General features: G+C 35.5%; 1 protein-coding gene across 6 annotated transcripts in view; it reads left to right on the forward strand.

Moving 5' to 3' along the window:
- The window catches only part of CALN1 (calneuron 1), a 520,980-nt gene that overhangs the window by 338,707 nt on the left and 162,431 nt on the right, over positions 1-19,842 (forward strand). For all 6 annotated transcript variants that reach the window (XM_016138511.2, XM_016138512.2, XM_016138515.2 and 3 more), the window contains one exon: positions 4,986-5,098. In XM_016138511.2, the coding sequence (XP_015993997.1) occupies positions 4,986-5,098 (113 nt within the window). The remainder of the gene's footprint in view (positions 1-4,985; positions 5,099-19,842) is intronic.

Below are 19,842 nucleotides of genomic sequence, written 5' to 3' on the forward strand. Positions count from 1 at the left end.
TACAGATAAGTAGTTGTTAGTAATCTCAGCAAGAATCTTCCTTTGTTCCTCATGGTTCAGCTGTATGGCTGATCAACCAGGTTTCTGTGAAGCAGGCTTTGCATACAATCTGGTTTACTATTTAGTCAGTTTGTGTAGTTTTCATGCTTCTTCCCTGTATCTCTGGTAGGAGTGAATTCTATTCTTTCATTCTGTGATTACTTGCTTGTTCAAGATTGGTTAAACAATTTAATAAAATGAAGTTTTTGCATTCAGAACCTACCACATTCTAGGAAAGGTGGCAGGCCTGAGAAGATTCCCCAACCTTGTCTTTGGGAGCATGTCATCATGCCAGGCTTGGACAGGCCTCTTTCATTAGCCCAATCTTTTTAGGTAGAAAAGGTTTCAGATGCCTGGAGGGTTGTATGTGAAAGAACTGAGTCCACTGAGAATTGACTATACACGAGGAATTACTGAGACCCCTTTACCCCCCCCACACACACATTTTACACTCATAAAATATTAACTTGGAGATCAAATAAATGGCTGTCAGGCAATTATCTTTTGCACTAAGGCCCCTGATGGCCATCTCTCCCAATTTCCCACTAAATTCCTTCTTAAATGCCCACATAGCAAAACATGTTCTACTTTCAAACTTTGAGAAGAGATATGAACCTATGCTAGGACTTATGCTGGGGTTCTGATGCAGGCAGATGTAGGGTGCAATGTGGAAGTCAATATCAGAGTTCCAGGCTGAGTCCCTGTGCTGGCATATGCTAGCTGTGTAGGCTTGTTCTAATTACTTTTAACCTCTTCTTGCCTAAGTTTTCTTATGAGTAAAATGGAAGGTGAGAACATGTTCATAGTGTTGGGCTAGAATCAAACAAGATAATAAATGTAAAGCCCTCAGCTCTGTGTTTGACGTAAAGCAAGTGTTAAATAAATATTTCTTATTACTTATTATTACTCTTTTAAATTATTAAAACAGGCCTATCGAGGTTGACCTGAGACACAACAGCTATATTAGAGAGAGCAATTTAGAATTCAGTTTTCCTCCAGGTACCAGGCAGCCATAGCACTTCCCTTCCAGGGAACACTAGGATCAGAGGAAAGCATGTTTCAGACAGAGCCTATCCATGACCCAGCCTCCAGAGAAACAGCAAAAACACAGACTGCTTGGTTTGGAATCCCAGTTCTGTTCTCTGCGTGAGCTTCTGTAAGCTACTGAACTTTTCTGTGCCTTGGTTTTCTCATCTGTAAAATGGGCTGCTGGAAGACTTAAATGAACTAGTGTATAGAAAATTCTTTGAATAGTGCCTAATATTTTATGAGTGCTCAGTAAATCTTAGATAGCTTGATTATCATCAGACTTTCCAGACCTTACTTCAGCCTGGGAATGGTTTTTGTGTAAGGTACTTGGTGAAAAACCTCTTTCAGAGATTCTAATTGTCTCATTTCTCCAGAGATGGATGGAGCGAGGGATGGGGATGTGAAGGCTAGTCTTCTGGGACTAGCATTGATAGCTCAGTTCTGTTTGTCTGCTAAAATAGGATCTGCTGAAGAGAGTTTTTACTCAGCTTAATCTGAATAGAACTTTGTACTGCTGTATCAGGCATTTATCAGACACTTACTGACTATAAGAAAATACCCAGATGAGTATACAAGTTATGTGGTAGTAGGAGGAGTCTTCATTTATGGAAGGTCTGCAGAAAATGTGCTATGTATACACATGAGAGCCAGAGCTGAGAAATAGAGATGAGGGGACCCCACCATGACTATTTCTACCATAGTAGGTCTGCAGGAATCTCCCTTTGCTCAATGATATTTAGAAAGGGAGGGGATGGTCATAATTTGACTAATAAAAAAATTGATGTTCCAGATGTCCTCTGCTAAAGAGCTAGAGGCAAATCTTTCCATGAACTAGACCTCTCCTCCAAGTAGCAGAAAGTCTCTGCCAAGCCACCTGTACTCCTGCATTGCAGTTGGCACTGCGTATAGTGTCCTGAGCACTGTCCCCTAAGCTTCCCCTCTAGCCAAGGATTTGAGCTGTGAACAAGCTGCTCCCTTCATATTGTTCTAAAGCATTGTTTCTGTTTGTCAGCTTTAGTGTTACTGTTCTCAGCCAAGGCACCATCTGTGAGCATGCATTGATGATTTTGACCAAAGTTTCATGTGGACCTTTGAAATGCATCGATTCTTTGCTACTATACTCTTATCACCCTGGGGGGAGGTTTTGGAAAGGTGGGTAGCTTCTTTCTTCTTGCCAAGAAGGTGAACTGTTCAAAACTGCCCAGTTTTTCTGGCACTGAGAAGAAGGTGTTTTGCCACATCCTATGGACTACTCCCCAAACCATGGTCAGGAGCTCGAGTGACCCAGCCTGGTGGACTTATTTCAGTTAAGGTCTCATGAGGTCTTTATAAAAAACTACTTATGCCCTTGAGCTGCTAAGGCCTTATGAACTGTTAGACCTTTCCATAGGTGACAGAGAGTAGAGATAATGCCCATTGCTAATAGATGAACATTCCAGAGGGAAGGCCTGAGGAAGAACAACTATAGTACTTGGGACATCTTCTAGTCCAGTGTTTCTCGACTTTCTTCTTCTTCTTTTTTAAAAAGCCAACTTCACCACCAGGAGCCTTTTAAGACATTTGTATCCCTAGTTACCCTACCTCCATGAAATTTCAATAACACAAATATAACATATTTGTTTATGTATTGTGGTCCTCCTATGGCCATTATAATATCTAAGATTATTTTTAGCCCCTAAGAATCACTTTTTACTTCATTGAGGGTGATACTGTCTCTATTGAGAATGAACATTTTAGTCTGAGACTTTTTGGCTCTCCAGCCCCAGCTATAACTAGCAAGAGTGATTTGGGGGTGAGCAGGAATAGAGGAAAAAACAAATATGAGATGGATTGACACCATAAAAGAAGCCATGGGCATGAGTCTGCAGGAGCTGAGCAGGGCTGTCGAGGACAGTACACGATGGACATCACTCATTCATAGGGTTGCCAGGAGTTAGAGTCAACTCAATGGTATGTAATACACACAGAGGGTTGGTGTGTGTACATAACAAGAATGTCAATCTAATACATAGAGCTACATGGAGCCAGCTTAGTGTGAATTCCAGGAAAACAGGACTATTCTCTTTATCCAGCTCCCAATGCTCCACTTTCACAAATACCAGGTGACTATCTTTAGGCAAACATCTTGTTCTGCATTTAAGATAATCTCCTTGCTTTGTAGTTTTCTTTAAAAAGTAAAGTAATCATGTCAAAAAGAACCAGCACGTTATAGCATCTAAAGTACTGCCAATCAATATCCAGATGAATATACTAGTAATGCAGAAAAGAGCCTACCTCTTCTCTGGACCTCTGCCAGCATTAAGCAATACTCTTCTTAGAAATATTTGCTAATTTGAAAGGCAAGATAGTAACTCATTGTTGCTTGAGATAACTTTATTATGATGACCAGATCCCTTTATCTTGTTGAATGGTGAGAGAGAAATGAATTTCCTTTCAGTGACCCACCCCATTTGGTGGCTAAATCTTTCCTATCTCACTGACTTTTCATCCCTTTCTTATCCTCTAGAAAGTTTTATCTTAATTATTGACTACTTGATGATGTCATCTGCTTGGCTTTTTGAAATAGATTTTGAATGAAGCGTCTTTAAAGGCAATTGCACTCTGGGTGTGGATCGATGTTTTTGTACTTTGACAAACTTCTGTGCAGACATCTGCATCATTTTCACTGCTGTGGCCAAGATGTGGTGAGCTCTTGGTGGAGACACTCTCTTGAGCAGTCCTAAGGGTGCAGAGCACCACACTGATGAGTTATTGAGCCTTGGACAATACCTTGAAGGTGTGTCTGAGCTGGCTCATGTCCACTTTTGATCATTGTTAGCTCTAGCATGAAAGACCCAATGTATGTTGAACTGAGCAAAGAAACAACAAGCAAGAGAGCATTCATCATTCTATAAGTACATACTGAGTGCCCACCATGGTGTTGAATATTCAAGGAAGTTTCAGAGTAGGTTCCTGACATTGCAGAGCTCACAGTCCAGGTGGGAGATAACATGCAAATGAGTGACTATGATACAGGGTGATAAGTTCTATAATGGATGTACATTAAGTTAGTAGGAGAGGCAGAAGTTTGGCCACTCTGTCTAGTGAGATGAAGAAGTGTCAGAAAGAAAAGAGAATATGATATTTAAGCTCCATCTTAGAGAAAGAGACAGCATTCACTGGGTAGACAAGTAGGGATGGTATCCCAGATGTACAGAGTCTAAGAGCTCTGAAAGAACATGGCATTTTGTGCAGAGGTGGTGAGCAAAAGATGGCAAAAGAGACAGTGGGACTTGAATGCTATCCTGAGGGTGGTTTGTTTATTTTCAGAAATGCCATGGATTTATAAAGTGTGATCAGGTATGCTTAGGGGGAAGTAAACTCAGAACTGTTTGGAAGATAGTGTAGAGGAGAGAATGAGGATAGAAAGTCATTCTACTAGTAACATCATAATTATAACTAGGAACATGGATTCTTGAAATAATTTTACCACCATAATCTTTAACAAGGAAAATAGAGTAGCCACAGAGGTGAATTCAATAAAACTTGATGACTAAATTATGTGTCAGCAACAAAGATGAAGGAAGAGATAGGGATGAAGCTGCAATTTCTACCATGTACAGCTCGGCAATTTGCAGTTCAGGAGGTATAGCAGGTGGGACGTGAGACCATTTAAATAGGAGATACTGGTAGGGTATTTAGATAGAAATACTGACTAATAATTAGGAATATGTGGTTCTGGATGTACTAATAATTGCCAATAATTTCTTGTGTTCCTTTTGGTATTTTAAGAATGTTGTATAATTTTAAGTAATACTACTAATTATTTATTTATTGAAGTCATGCCAAAGAGAAAAACATGCAGATGTTTATTGCATGGGGTATAGTAGGTAAATTTCAACTACTTTTCTATTCATATTTATATCTTCTCTTTCCAGGGGATGGCCAGGTGGATTTTGATGAATTCATGACAATTCTTGGCCCCAAACTCGTGTCTTCAGAAGGTCGTGATGGTTTTCTTGGAAACACAATAGATAGCATATTCTGGCAGGTGAGTAAGAATTTTGTTTTTAAAGATAAAGTTTGACCGTAAATGTGTCTTAGAGTAATTTTTAATTTGAGTTCTTAAGCTTCTGTTCAGCACATGACGATCTCTTCTGGGCTGGAATGACATATATTCCTCAGTGTTTAAACTGAGGTCCATACTAGGTCCTCTAAACAAAGATTCAAAGTTATACTCATTTAAGGGTTGGAGAAATGAAATATTTCTCTATTTTTTCCTATATCAAAAATATTTTTACATTTTGGAGAAATGGGATTCCTCCACTTCTGATTCACAAAAGTGTTTTTCCTAGGCTCACTTAAAAAGGATGTATCAGAATTAATTGATCCCAGTTCTGTCTCAGGTCTAGGAGACCCTTGCTGAGAGGATGTGATAGTTGTTCTATGTGTTTGGATTTTATCAATACTCTTGTCCTTAATAGTGCAGAGTGGTTTTCTCTAAGAAGTTGTATTCAAAGCTTCTCAATTTGCTCCCATTTCTGTCTTGTAAAATCTCTTAGGAAATTCCAAAAGTGGTATGAATCATTATTATATTAGTTTTTAAATCTCATAATGTGATTACAGTATTTGGGGAATGGGTTATTAATCATTATATTACAAAATTTGAATCAAATAATTTGACAAGTTAAATTGAATTATTAGTTATACTTGTAAAACACCATTCAAACATGTCATGGTTTCTTTAATTTCTTGATGCATTTTTTTCCTTAACCAAAGATATTTCTGTAACCTAGATAAGAATAGCAGTCGACATGTACCTCTAGTATGATTCTGTTACTGATCTAGCACATAACCAACAAGTAATAAGAACATGTTATGTGCCCTGTAGTCCAACAGGGCACATAACATGTTATTACTGTGGGTTTTACAAAAGACATTTAAGACACATTTCTGGCTATTTCAGAATTTGGTCAGGGAAATACAACTAAGAGATAGAAAATAAAGAAGTGATTAATTGGTGTGATGGTTTCTAGACTGTAATCTCCTTGAAGCTAGAGACTTCATTGTTGTAGTGCCCTTGGCACCTGGATAATTGCACACAGTAGGACCTGAATAACATTTTTTGAGCAGTAAGATGAGGCTTCAGGAAATTTGGATATTTGTTTCAAACCTTAAAATTTTGGGGGGATTAAGTGAGCAAAAAGAGAAAAAAGAATTCCAGACCTTTGTAGAGTTTGAAAAGGGTGGAGGCAATGAGCATAGGAAATTAATTGACCATAATAAAAGAACAATTTATTTTTTTATTAAAAAAATTTTTCATTTTATTTTTTTCCATTTTATTGTTTAATTTTTTTCCCAAGTTTATATAAACATTTTATTTTTTTTTTTATTTTTCCTCCTTCCCCTCTGGGAACCACTAGTCCATTGTCCATTCCATGAGTCTCTGTTTGTCCTGTTCATTTATTGCTTTTAGCTTTATATTCCACATATAAGTGATATCATGTGGTTTTCAACCTGTCTGGCTTATTTCACCTAATATGGTTATTTCAAGGTCCATCCATGTCATTGCAAAGGGCAGTATTTCATTTCTTCTTATGGCTGAGTAGTATTCCATTGTATATATGTACTACAGCTTCTTTAGCCAATCATCTATTGTAGGGCATTTCAGTTCCTTCCATGTAATGGTCACTGTGAATAATGCTGCTATGAACATTGGTGTGTAAATATATTTTTGGATATGGGTTTTCAAGTCTTTGGGGTAAATACCTAGTAGAGGGATTGCTGGATAATATGGTAGATCAATTTTTAGTTTTTTGAGGAACCTCCATACTGGTTTCCGTAGTGGCTATACCAATTTGCAGTCCCACCAGCAGTGTATGAGGGTTTCTATTTCTCCACATCCTCTCCAACATTTGTTATTACTTGTCCTGTTGATTATTGCTATTCTAGCAGGTGTGAAATGGTATCTCATTATGGTTTTGATTTGCATTTTCTTAAAAGCTAGTGATATTGAGCATCCTTTCATATATTTGTTGGCCATTTGTATGTCCTCTAGGGAGAAATGTTTGTTCAGGTCCTCAGCCCATTTTTTGATTGGATCATTTGTTTTTGTTGTTGTTTTCGTTATTGAGTCGTATGAGTTCTTTGTATATTTTGGATATTAGGCCCTTCTCGGAGGCATTGCTTGCAAATATATTTTTCCATTCAGATGGTTGTCTCTTTACCTTGTCGATGGTTTCTTTTGCTGAGCAGAAGCTTATTAGTTTGATGTAATCTCATTCATTTATTTTTGCCTTAACTTCCCTTGCCTTTGAGGTCAAATTCATAAAATCCTCTTTAAGTCCAAGGTCCTCGAGTTTAGTTCCTATGTTTTCATCTATGCATTTTATTGTTTTGGGTCTTATATTCAGGTCCTTAATCCATTTTGAGTTAATTTTGGTGTGTGGTAATAGACAACAGTGTAGTTTGATTCTTTTGCAGGTGGCTTTCCAGTTTTCCCAGCACTATTTATTGAAGAGGCTTTCCTTTTTCCACTGTATGTTTTTGGCTTTTTTGTCAAAAATTATTTGCCCATATAAATATGGGTTTACTTCTGGATTCTCAATTCTGTTCCACCGATCTGTGTGTCTGTTTTGCTGCCAATACCATGCCATTTTGAGTACTGCCACTTTATAGTATAATTTGAAGTCAGGCAGAGTTATGCCTCCAGCCTCATTCTTTTTTCTCAGGATGGCTTTGGCAATTCAAGGTCTTTTGTACTTCTATACAAATCTGAAGATTTTTTTTTCTTTAAAAAATACCAATGATATTTTGATGGGGACTGTATTAAATCAGTGTAATGCTTTAGATAATAAGGTCATTTTAACTATGTTGATTCCTCCAAACCAAGAACATGGAATATCTTTCCATTTCTTAGTATCTTTTTCGATTTCTTTCTTATAGTTTTCATTACTTAGGTCCTTCACATGTTTCGTTAAATTTATTCCTAGGTATTTTATTTTTTTTGTTGCAATTTCAAAAAGAATTATTTTTTTCAAATTCTTTTTCTGACATTTTATTTTTAAAGTATAGGAACACTATGAATTTTTTAACATTGATTTTGTATCCAGAAACTTTATTGTATTTGCTTATTGTTTCCAGTAGTGTTCTTGTGGAGTCTTTAGGGTTTTCTATATAGAGAATCATGTTCACCAAATAGTTAGAGTTCTTCGTTTCCTATTTGGATGCCTTTATATCTTTCTCTTGCCTGATTGCACTCGCTAGGACCTCCGATGTTTTATTGAATAACAGTGGCAATAGTGGACAGCCTTGCCTTGTTCCTGATCTTAGAGGGAAGGTTTTTAGTTTTTCACTATTAAGTAGAATGTCGACTGAGGGCTTGTCATATATGGTTTTTATTATATTAAGGTATTTTCCTTCTATACCAATTTTGTTATGTGTTTTGATCATAAATGGATGCTGTATCTTGTTGGAGGCTTTTTCTGCATCTATTGATATGATCGCATGATTCGTAGTTTTAAATTTGTTTATGTGGTGTATCACATTAATTGATTTGCATATGTTGAACCATCCCTGTGCCTCTGGGATGAAGCCCGCTTGATCGTGGTCTATAATCTTTTTAAGATGTTGCTATATTCTTTTTGCTAGTATCTTATTTAGGATTTTGCATCTGTGTTCATGAGAGATATTGGTCTGTAGTTTTCTTTATTTGTGTTATCTTTACCAGGTTTTGGTATCAGGGTAATATTGGCCTCATAAAATGAGTTGGCGACTGCCTCTTCTTTGATTTTTTGGAAGAGTTTGAGGAGAATAGGTATTAAATCTTCTTTGAATGTTTGGTAGAATTCACTGGTGAAGCCATCTGGTCTTAGACTTTTACTTTTGAGTAGGTTTTTGATAATTGTTTCAATTTTTATACTGCTGATCGGTCTATTAGATTTTCCAGTTCTTGATTCAGCCTGGGAAGGTTGTGTTTTTCTAAGTACTGGTCCATTTTTTCTAGGTTACTATATTTGGTGTTATATACTTTTTCATAGTATTCTTATATGAGCCTTTATATTTCTGCAATGTCTGTTGTAATTTCCCCTCTTTCATTTCTGATTTTATTTATTTGTGTCCTTTCTCTTTTTTTCTTTAGTGAGCCTAACTAGAGGCTTGCCAATTTTATTAAACTTTTCAAAGAACCAGCTCTTTGTTGCATCTATTTTTTTTTTATTTTTTTGTTTGTTTTCAATTTCATTTATTTCTGCTCTAATTCTGATTATTTCTTTCCTTTTACTGACTTTAGCCCTCATTTGTTCTTCCTTTTCTAGTTTTTTAAGATGAAGTGTTAGGTTGTTTATTTTGGTTTGTTGTTGTTTTTGGAGGTAGGCATGTAATAATAAGAACTTTCCTCCCATGACTGCTTTTGCAGTGTCCCAAAAGTTTTGACATGTTGTACTATCATTATCATTCATTTCTATGTATCTCTTGATCTCTTACTATTTCTTCTCTGACCTAGTTATTTTTCAATAGTATGTTGTTTAATCTCCATGTATTTGTGGTTCTTTCTACTTTCTTTTTATAGTTGATCTTTAGTTTCAAAGCATTATGATCAGAGAATATGATTGGTATGATTTCAACCCTCTTATATTTGTTGAGGCTATTTCTGTGTCCCAGTATGTGATCAGTTCTTGAGAATGTTCTATGTGCACTAGAGAAAATTGTATAAGCAGCTGTTATGGAATGGAAGACTCTGTAAATGTCAATTATGTCCAGTTGATCTAATGTTTCATATAAGAATGTTATTTCCTTATTGACTTTCTGCTTGGATGATCTGTCCATATTCAAGAGTGGGGTATTTAGGTCCCCTACTATGATATTGTTTTGGTCTGTTTCTGCCTTTAGTTCTGTTAGTAATTGCTTTACATATTTCTGGGCTCCCTGATTGGGAGCATAGATATTAATTGGTGTTATGTCTTCTTGGTACATGATTCACTTTATAATTATGAAGTGTCCCTCAGTATCTTTTTTGTACCTTTTTGATTTTGGTGTCTATTTTGTTTGATAGAAGGTACAATTTAAAGGGCAAAACCCCAGTACTACTGTCAGAATGGATTTAGGTCTTGATGAATGAGAAGAGTTGAGAGGACACCAAGGTTCCCAGCTGGCTTTAATTGACTGGAATAAGATCATGGAGAAAAGAAGTCTTTGTGGAATTGAACTCTAAATTGGACATGCTGAGTGTAAGGTGAGGGTCAGATAACCAAGAGAAAACAGAAAGTCTATATATAGCTGAAATCAGAAATGGATCACAGTCGAGAGACCAGTGCTAAAACCCCTGGGATTCACCAGAGATGGTGGGTGAAATCATAGGCAAGAGTAAGCTCACCAGGGGAAGTTGAATAGATGAATATGAGCAGAGAGACAGAACCTGTTTCTGGAGCATCCCAGGGCAGGGGAGAGTGAGACTGGGCCTCTGACCTCCATGCTGCTGAGACACATCAGGAAAAGTGTCTCCTAGAATTGTCTTCCTAGATTTTAGTTGCCATGCAACAAGAATATTTCACATGTAATTTTATAGGTAACCCTTCAGGTACAACTCCATACTTGGAAGGAAATATAGGTTGAGTACTCTGGGAAAAATAAAAATAAATACATAGTTAAGAAGGTGGAGAAACACTGTTTCACATCTGGTCATCTTTTAACACATACAGATCCACTTTGAATGAGCATCTGGAGTTCTTTCTCGCCCTGGTTTTCCATCTTCTCTGCTCTCCATTATCCCCCTCCTTTGAATGATTTTTACCATTTGCCTTTAGGGGCCACTCTAGCCTAGGAAAATGCTGCAAGGCCTTTCACACTCCGCTCTAAGCATTCTTCTCAGCCCCTGTACTGGAGAGGAAGGTACTTAGAGTTTCATGCCTTCCAGGTTCTTCATAGTAGAACATCTACATGGCAAAGAAATATTCCCCTCACAATATATTCACTGCTGCTACCATTATTTAGACACGCTATTTTTAAAAAAATCTTATTTTTCAATTGAAGTTGGCATACAATATTATACTAGTTTCACATGGAGTTACAAAATAGTAATGAGAATATAAAGGATAGCATATGGACAGGCTATTATTCTCACAAATTCTCTGTGTTTTTGTCTTACCGAAGATCTCCTCCTCACCCAGAGTGATAAATGAAATGGGAAAATGAGAGTAAAGGGGGAAAATTCCATTCTAAAATATTAAATAAATGAAGAAATGCAAGGACTCGTAGCTGTGATTTCATTCTAGAATATTAAATAAACGCAGGAATGCATGGACTTGTGGCTGTGGCTTTCTTCTCCTGCTGATGCTCACCCAGCTCAGAATTTTATTACTAGCAAAGGAGAACAGACACATCTATCAATTCTCAGTAGTCAGCTGCCTGTCTCCCCCTGCCATCCGTCCATTCAGAGACAGAGTGAAAAATGGAACTTAAAACATCTAGAACATCTGATTCTTCCTGGAAAAAAAGTTCGTATTTCCAGTGCTTTAATAATTTAGTGATTTTTCAGGTTTAAAGGAAAATTGTTTGTGTGCATCGACATGTGTGCATATGTACATGTATATACTTGCTTTGCCATCGTGGTATAGAATATGTTGAAGATGGTATAGGCTGAAAACGAGCAGCAGAAAGACAGCTTTCTGTATTGATATCCAGTCAGGGGATATTGATATTAGGAGGTACAAATATTCTAGAAAGGAGACCATTTATTTAAGACACTTTCACAAGGCTTCCCACAAGGGACAAAGTCAGCTTCCTGTGGAAACAGATATAATGGCAGCGTGTATTAATGATCTATTTGCTGCATAATACATTACACCAAACGCTAGCGACATAAAATAATGGTAAATATTTACTATCTCACAGTTTCTGTGAGTTGGGAGTTTGAAAACAGCTTAGTTGTGTGGTTCTGGCTCAGGATCTCTCGTGAGGTTGCAGTCAAGATGCTGGCTGAGGCTATGATCATCTGCAGGTTTGACTGGACCTAGAGGATGTGCTTCATAATGGCTCAATCACATGGTTGGCAGGAGACCTCAAGTCCTTGGCACATGGACATCTCCATAATGCTTTTTAAGTGTCCTTGTGACATGGCAGCTAGCTTCCCTCAAAACAGCTGATCTAAGAGAGGACAAGAGAGAAGCAACAATATCTTTTATGACCTAGCTTTGGGAGTCAAACTCCATCATTTCTGCAATATCCTCTTGGTTGTGCAGGTCATTTCTAATCAGGGTGGAGAAGCCTAACTCTGGAGGCAAGGGTCATTCGGGAGCCTCTTGGAGGCTGGCTACCACAAAAGGTAAAGATTCTATAATTAAGCTTCAATTTCTGATCCAACATTGATGCCATAGCCTTTCACTTCCCCGAGGCTTTTGGTTTTTTCCTACCTTAGAGGAAACCTGTGACTATGGCTGCTTTCTATATTCTGAGAAGTGATCTTACCAGGCATTAGAATTGTCTTGCCAATCAAATCTGTTTCCCGTGTTTCCTCCTACTGGCTTTCTACCCTACAGTGTCGAGGTAAAAATAAAATCAAGTCTAATTCTGCAAAAGCAGCTATTTATCAGTTGGTGCTATTCCCAAAAGTGATTTTTTATGTGTAGTAGGATGATGAGTGATCATATCTCTATGTATTTTTCAAAATCTTGACAGTGGGCATGTGTTACTTCTATAATCAGAAAAAGAAAATTAAAGAAAAGAAAATGCAGTCCCCAACTAGCGAGGCAGCTATTTAACTTCTATAATTTTTTCATCTGCAAAACTGGAGATTATTTGTCCCATTAGGCTGATTGTTGCAGGGAAAGAAAATTAAATTAAAAAAAATTATATTCATTCCTGTGAGGCATTTGTTGCAGAAAACACCAGGACCTTTACTTTTTTTTAATTTAAGGATCATTTGCATTCCAGTAGTCAGAGTCTCTCCTCACATCAAATCTGGCACCAACAGGATTGCTCACCCCTCAATATTTTGTCAATGTGCCACTCTATCAGAGTTTTGGATCCAAAGCTGCTACTCTTCAGTTCTTAATTGTCTAATGGAACCTAAGTAGCTTTCAGCAGCAATGCCCATCACAAGGCCTGTTAGGCTGACACAGCAAGTGCTTGAATCCCCAGGTCAGTTTTACTGCATGTGGAATATTGAGGATGCAAAGCATTAGTGTCAGCAGTGGGTCTACAAGTGTGTTTCTTGAACTACCACCACCAGCAGCAGCACTTCAGAGTTGTTAGGAATACAGAAACACTGAATTAGAAACACCAGGGGTGAGCCCAGCATCTGAGTTTCCATAAGCCCTCCAGGTGACTCTGATGCTCACCCAAGTTTGAGAGCCACCAAGCCCCTGAGATTTCAGTGATTTGTCATGTGAGGCAAGCATCCAGTCAGGCTTAGTGGTCTGACTCAGATCCAGAAAATTTGGGTTTTTTACAGACTTACACATAATCGTGAGTGTGTTTGGCCTTTATATAATACTACCAGCGAAGTTGGAGACATTGCAGCTTCAGTTCCAGAACACCTTAATAAAGCAAGTCATAATCTTTCTGCTATTAGAGGGTCTTGCACTTTATAAAAAAAATGCAACATCTGTGAAGAGCAGTAAAGCAAAATGCAATAAAATGAGGTATGCCTATATAAGTTTTAACTGTTTCTAAAAGGGGAAGAAATTGCATGTCAGTACGTAACTAATTTTCTAATTTGGAAATGCCTTTGTAAGCATTAAAGCAATGAAAGATATCAAAAATAAAAAAACTCTTAACTTAAACAATTAAATCAAAAGAATATTTCAAAATTAACTAACCAGAAATAACATGGCAATTGATAGAATAAAGCATATGTGAAGAGCATTTCTAAAGCAATATGAAAACCTCTTAACATGACAATAGAGAAGTAAGAGAAGTCATAAGACAATGGATAGATACTTTCAATAAACATAGAAAACAGTTCAGTCTTCCTGGAAATCTAAGAATTGGCCATTAAAATTGTAATTGAATAATGTTTTTCTCTTATCAGACTAGAAAAGAATAAAACTTATGATAATAGCACTGTTAAGAGTGAGATAAAATGGGCAAACTCATATACTACTGGTAGAAAGGTAAATGGTAAAACTTTTCTAAAAACTATCTGGAGATACTTAGTCACAACTTTTTAAATGTTTAAACCCTATAATTAAAAATAATTCTTGTTTGAAATTAGTCACAGATGTAAAAAATGCAGTTAAGATGGAATATTATATAATTATTAAAAATAATGTTTTCACATTACAATCTGTAGAGATTGACTTTACAGTATAATTACATTGCTGTTCTATATCTATTATAAATTCACTTATATTCATAGAGAGATAAAAATTGGATAAAATGTAAGAATTCTGATGATATTAATTATAATAGATTAGAATAAAGTGAATGTAATTTTTTCTTTATCCCTGTTTTCATTTTCTGAAATTTCTACAATTAGGCCATATAATCTATTCTGTTTTTATGCAATGAAGTTAAAATCTCAAACAAAATGACATTTTAAAACAATCATTTCCAGTGGTAGAAAAAGTGATAAAAGTTTCTAATATGCTCATTGTTATGGTAAACAAAGCACAAAGTTGATATGAAAGTATAAATACATATAATCAAAATTGCAGCTCCCAGCCACCAAGAAGAAAGAAATTCTTGCAAGGCTTCTGTGAGACAGCCCCCCACCCACAGCTGCATGTAGCCCTCTGCTATGGAAGCCACAGGAGACACAAGGCTAGCTGCAGTCCCTCAACATATCAATCACCTATATCCAAATTAGTATGCTGAAAACTCACATTTTAGGAGCATGTTGGAATTGATTTTATAATCGGAAACATATAAGTTTAAAGTAATTTTGAAATCTCTTCTAAATGAATTCATGACTAATTCCTGAGTCTGTGGCTTGGGATAGACTGACAGATGACCTCAGCCAGGAAAAAGTCACTGGTAACATTATCAGGAAAGTCCAGCACCAGTGACTTAATTCATAGAGCCAATAGACTCTCCCTAAGTTCTATGTAAAGTTATTTTTTTTTTCACCGAATCTACTCACCCTCAAAGGCCTAATAGGATTTATGTATAATACGTATACCGTAGAGGCTCAGAAAAGCAGAGTTTTCATTCAAAGTTACCTAAATAAAGAGGACAGGAGAAAAAGGAAAGATGGTTGGACTAACTCTGTCAAGAGTAGAATTTTGCATTAAAGTTCAGGGAAGCAGAGAAAGAAGCAAGGGAGGTATGAAAGCTTTTGGGGAACTCCTGGGGTCAGGCAGACTAATCCTCTAAAACCCACAAGTGGCACCCAAAGGCAGGCTTCTGAAGGGGACAGGTATCTCCTGTGCTTCAGGGATGGTGTCCTGGAGATATTTAAAAAAACAAAACACAACATTCTATGGGATTATGATTGACATGTAAAAAAGCTATACATATTTAACACACACAATTTGATGAGTTTTAGGATAAGTATATTCCTGTGAAATCATCATTGTCATTCAGGCCATAGACATACCCATCTCCTCCTGAAGTTTCCTCACCCCTCTGTATTATTATAACTACTACTATTGTTGCTATTATTTTGTGTGTGTGATAAGAACACTTAAAATAAGATTTACCCTTTAAGAAATTTAAACTATACCATATTGTTTGCTGTAGACATAATGCTGTATAATAGATCTCTAGAACTTACTGATCTTATATAACTTGCTGTCCAGAATAAAGCCTAACGATGGACAGCCATGTTCTCAGTTTTTAAAGTGGAGGTTTTGTGTTATTAAGAAAGAGTGAATTGACACCTAAGGGAGACCGCTCTGTCTCAGGTCCCGACAAGACAAGGAGTTCGTATATGATTTTTGTTGTAGCTGTACTCGTTACAGTGTTTTAAGCAATGGAGTGGCATGTGGCAAATGACATCACTGCTGCTGTGTAGGAGTGTAGGGAGCAAGAATGGAAATGGGGACTCAGGAAGCTATTTCAGGAGTCAGAGAGGCATGCTGATGACTTACACAAGGGTGGGAGCAGCTAGGTAATGAGAAGAGGACAGGTACAGGCTTTATTTTGGAGATAGAGCTATTCACTAAATAAGATTGTGGTATTTTCATTCTCTTTTCATAATTAGCATTTATACTTACAAATAGCCTTATTGGCCCATTCACTATTTTTGTCTTGAATGCTCCTTTTCTGATATTAATACTAACCTCATCTCATTTTATTTTCATTGTCTTTACTGGGTATATCCTAAACCATCCTTTTCCTTTAAAAAATTCAACTTCCGTAGGTGTCCTCTTTATAAAAATTACAGTGTCAGATTTGTTTTTATAAGCCAATATGACAGAATTTGTCTTTTAACAGTGTGATTTAATTTATTGGCAATCTTTTCACAGTTCAACAGTCCTGTATTATTCTTTTTGGTTTTAAGCTATGTCCTTTTTTTTTTTTTTTTTGTCTTTTGCTATACTGATTGTTTTGTATGCTTTATCTTCTAAATGAAATACAAAGATAGCACTTTTGTTATAATCCTTACTCATTCTTACCTCTATGAAATATGTATTTAAAATGATATTTGTCTGAAAATTAAAGTCAAAGGAAGAAATAACTCCAGACTTTCCTTTTACTTCCCAATTTCTGTTAATTTAATCTGGCATTATATATTCTGGTTTTAAAAATTTGTATTGAAATAATGATAGATTCACATTACTGTTTTAAAAACTAATTAAGAAAGATTCCATGTACACCTTACCAAATTTCCTCTGATGGTAACATTTTGTACAACCATATATATATAGGTTAACTTTTTTTCACTCAGCATAATATCCTTGAGATTCATTCAAGTAGTTGTGTATCAAGTTTGCTCCTTCCTATTGATGAATAATAACATATCATGGTATGGATGTGCCACAGTTTATTTAACCATTTACCTGTGAGGGACATCTGGGCTGTTTCAAGTGTTTGGTTATTATAAATAAAGCTGCTACTAACATTTGTGTGCAGGTTTCTGTGTAAACATAAATTTTCACTTCTCTAGGATAAATGCCATTGAGTGTAATTGCTAGATCATAAGATAATTGCATGTTTAGTTTCATATGAAACTACCCAATTGTTTTCCAGAGTGACAGTAATAGTTTACATTACTTAAATGTGTATGCGATCCAGTTCTTCCATATCCTCACCAGCTTTGGTATTGTCATTCTTTTTATTTTAGCCATTCCGATAGGTATATAGTGATGTCTCATTGTTTAATTTACATTTTCCTGATGGCTAATCTTTTCCAGTGCTTGTTTACCATTCATGTATCCTTTTCTTTTCATGTTTGTTCACGTCTTTTGCCCATCTTCTAACTGGATAGTTGTTTTTGTTTTGTTTTACTGTTAAGATTTGATAATTCTTTATATATTCTAGGTACTACTCCTTTGTTAGATATATTGTTTGCAAATATGTTCTCCAAGTACATAGTTTATCTTTTCATCCTCTTTAAATGGGCTTTTGCAGTGCAAAATTTTTTAATTTTGCTGAAGTCCACTTTATCAGTTTTTCTCATTGCAGTGTTTCTTGTGTCAAGTATAAGAACTCTTTGTCTCGCACTAAACTGCAAAGATTTTCTCCTGTTTTTTAATAAAAGTTTTATAGTTTTGTATTTTACATTTAAGTCCATGTTTCATATTGAGTAAATTTTATAGAAAGTGTGAGGTTTAAGTCCTGTTTTATTTTATTTTATTTTTGCCTATGGATGCCAACTTGCTTCAGCACCATTTATTGAAAAGGCTGTCCTTTATTTATTGAATTGCTTTAACAATTTTGTCAAAAGTCAGTTGAGCATATTTATGTGGGTCTATTTTGGGACCTCTGTTCTGCTCCATTTGTTTCTACGTCTATCCCTCAGCCAATATCACCCTGTTTTGATTACTATAACTATATAGTAAGCCCTAAAATCAAGTAAATGATTCCTCCTGCTTTATTCTTTCATGTTAAGTTTAGCTTTTTTTCTTTTTTAATCTATCCTAGGGTCTGTGTTTTTCATATGAATTCTAGAATAAGCTTGTCTATGTCTACTAAAACTTTGCTAAAAACTTCGTAAGAATTATACTAAACTTATTGACGAATTTGGGGAGAATTGACATCTTTATTATACTGAGTCTCCCAGTCCATAAACACAATATGTCTCCTCATTTATTTTGGTCTCTTTGGTTTCTTTTATCCACATTTTATTATTTTCAACATACAAATTCTGGCTTTGCCTTAACAAGTATATATTTCAATATTTCATCTTTTCTTGGAATAAATGTGACATGTTTGTGGTTAGTAAATAGAAATGTGACCTTATTTCTTGAAATTGTGATGTGAGCAGCAAATAGAGACTGTTTTATTTCTTCTCTTCCAATCTGTATGCCTTTTTTTTTTTACTTCTCTTACCTTATTAAGCCAGCTATAACTTTCAGCATTATGTTGAATAGCAGTGATGAAAGTAAACATTCTTGTCTTATTCCCAATCTTTTGAGGAATGCATTCAGTACTTTTAGTCTTTCACAAAGAGTATGATGTTTACTGTAGGATTTTTGTAGTTGCTCTTTACCAAGTTCAGTTAATTCTCCCTTTATTCTTAAGTTGCTGAAAGTTTTTATCATGAATGATCTGTGTCAACTGATATGATTACATATAATTTTTATTCTTTAGTTTTTGTTTTGGTCTCAATAAAAGTCACATTATTTTTATTATTAAATATTATATATATAATATTCATTAAAAAGCATAACCTGAATTTGAACATAATTAAGGTTTCTTAGCCCAGAGCTTCTTGAAGTTTTTAAAAATGTGTTTACATTTTTAAAATTTAATTTTAGTTATAGTTGACATACAATATTTTATTAGTTTCAGGGATACAATGATCTAACATTTATATACATTTCAGAGAGATCACTACAGTAAATCTAGTAAATGTCTGTCACTGTACGTAATTATTAACAGTATTATTGACTCTATTTCCTATCCTGTACATTACATCCCTATGACTTATTTTATAACTGGATGTTATATAACTGGATGACATGGCGATTTTTGAATATTCAACTTACCTTGCATATCTGAAATGAATGTGACTTTGTCATGGTGTATGATTTTTTAACATATATTATTGGACAGTTTGATAGTATCTTATTAGGATTATTATATATAAGTTCATCAGAGATATTAGTCTGAAATTTACTTTTTGTAAGGTACCATTTGTCTGATTTTGGTATCAGGTGTCATAAAATGATTTGGGAACTATTTCCGTCTCTTCTATTTTATGAAAGAGACTGTGTAAAATTGGTGTTAATTCTTTTTTAAATATTTGGTAGAATTTTCCACTGAAACTACCTGGGCCTGGAGATTTCTTTTTTCAGGAGCTTTTATATTATGAATTCAATTTCCTTAATACTTGGAGAGCTATTAAGATATCTATTTTATCTGAGTTTTTGTCGGTTTGTGGTTTTGTGGAATTTGTCTAATTCTTATAAGTTGTTGCATTTATGGATATAAAGTTGTTTATAGTATTCCCTTGTTATCTTTTTAATGGTTGCAGGTTTATAGCAATATTCCGTATTTTTTTTTCTTGAAGTTTGTGATCTGTGTCTTCTCTTTTTATTTTTTGTTACTCTTACTGAAGGCTTACAAATTTTATTCAGTTTTTCAAGGAATCTGCTTTTTTGTTTCATTGATTTTCTCAAGTGTTTTTTGTTTCCAATTTTATTGACTTCTAATCTTATCTTAATTTTATTCTTTCTCTTTCTGCCTATTTTG

The sequence above is a fragment of the Rousettus aegyptiacus genome, unplaced genomic scaffold (assembly GCF_014176215.1).
Source record: "Rousettus aegyptiacus isolate mRouAeg1 unplaced genomic scaffold, mRouAeg1.p scaffold_m13_p_8, whole genome shotgun sequence".
NCBI classification, from domain to species: domain Eukaryota; kingdom Metazoa; phylum Chordata; class Mammalia; order Chiroptera; family Pteropodidae; genus Rousettus; species Rousettus aegyptiacus.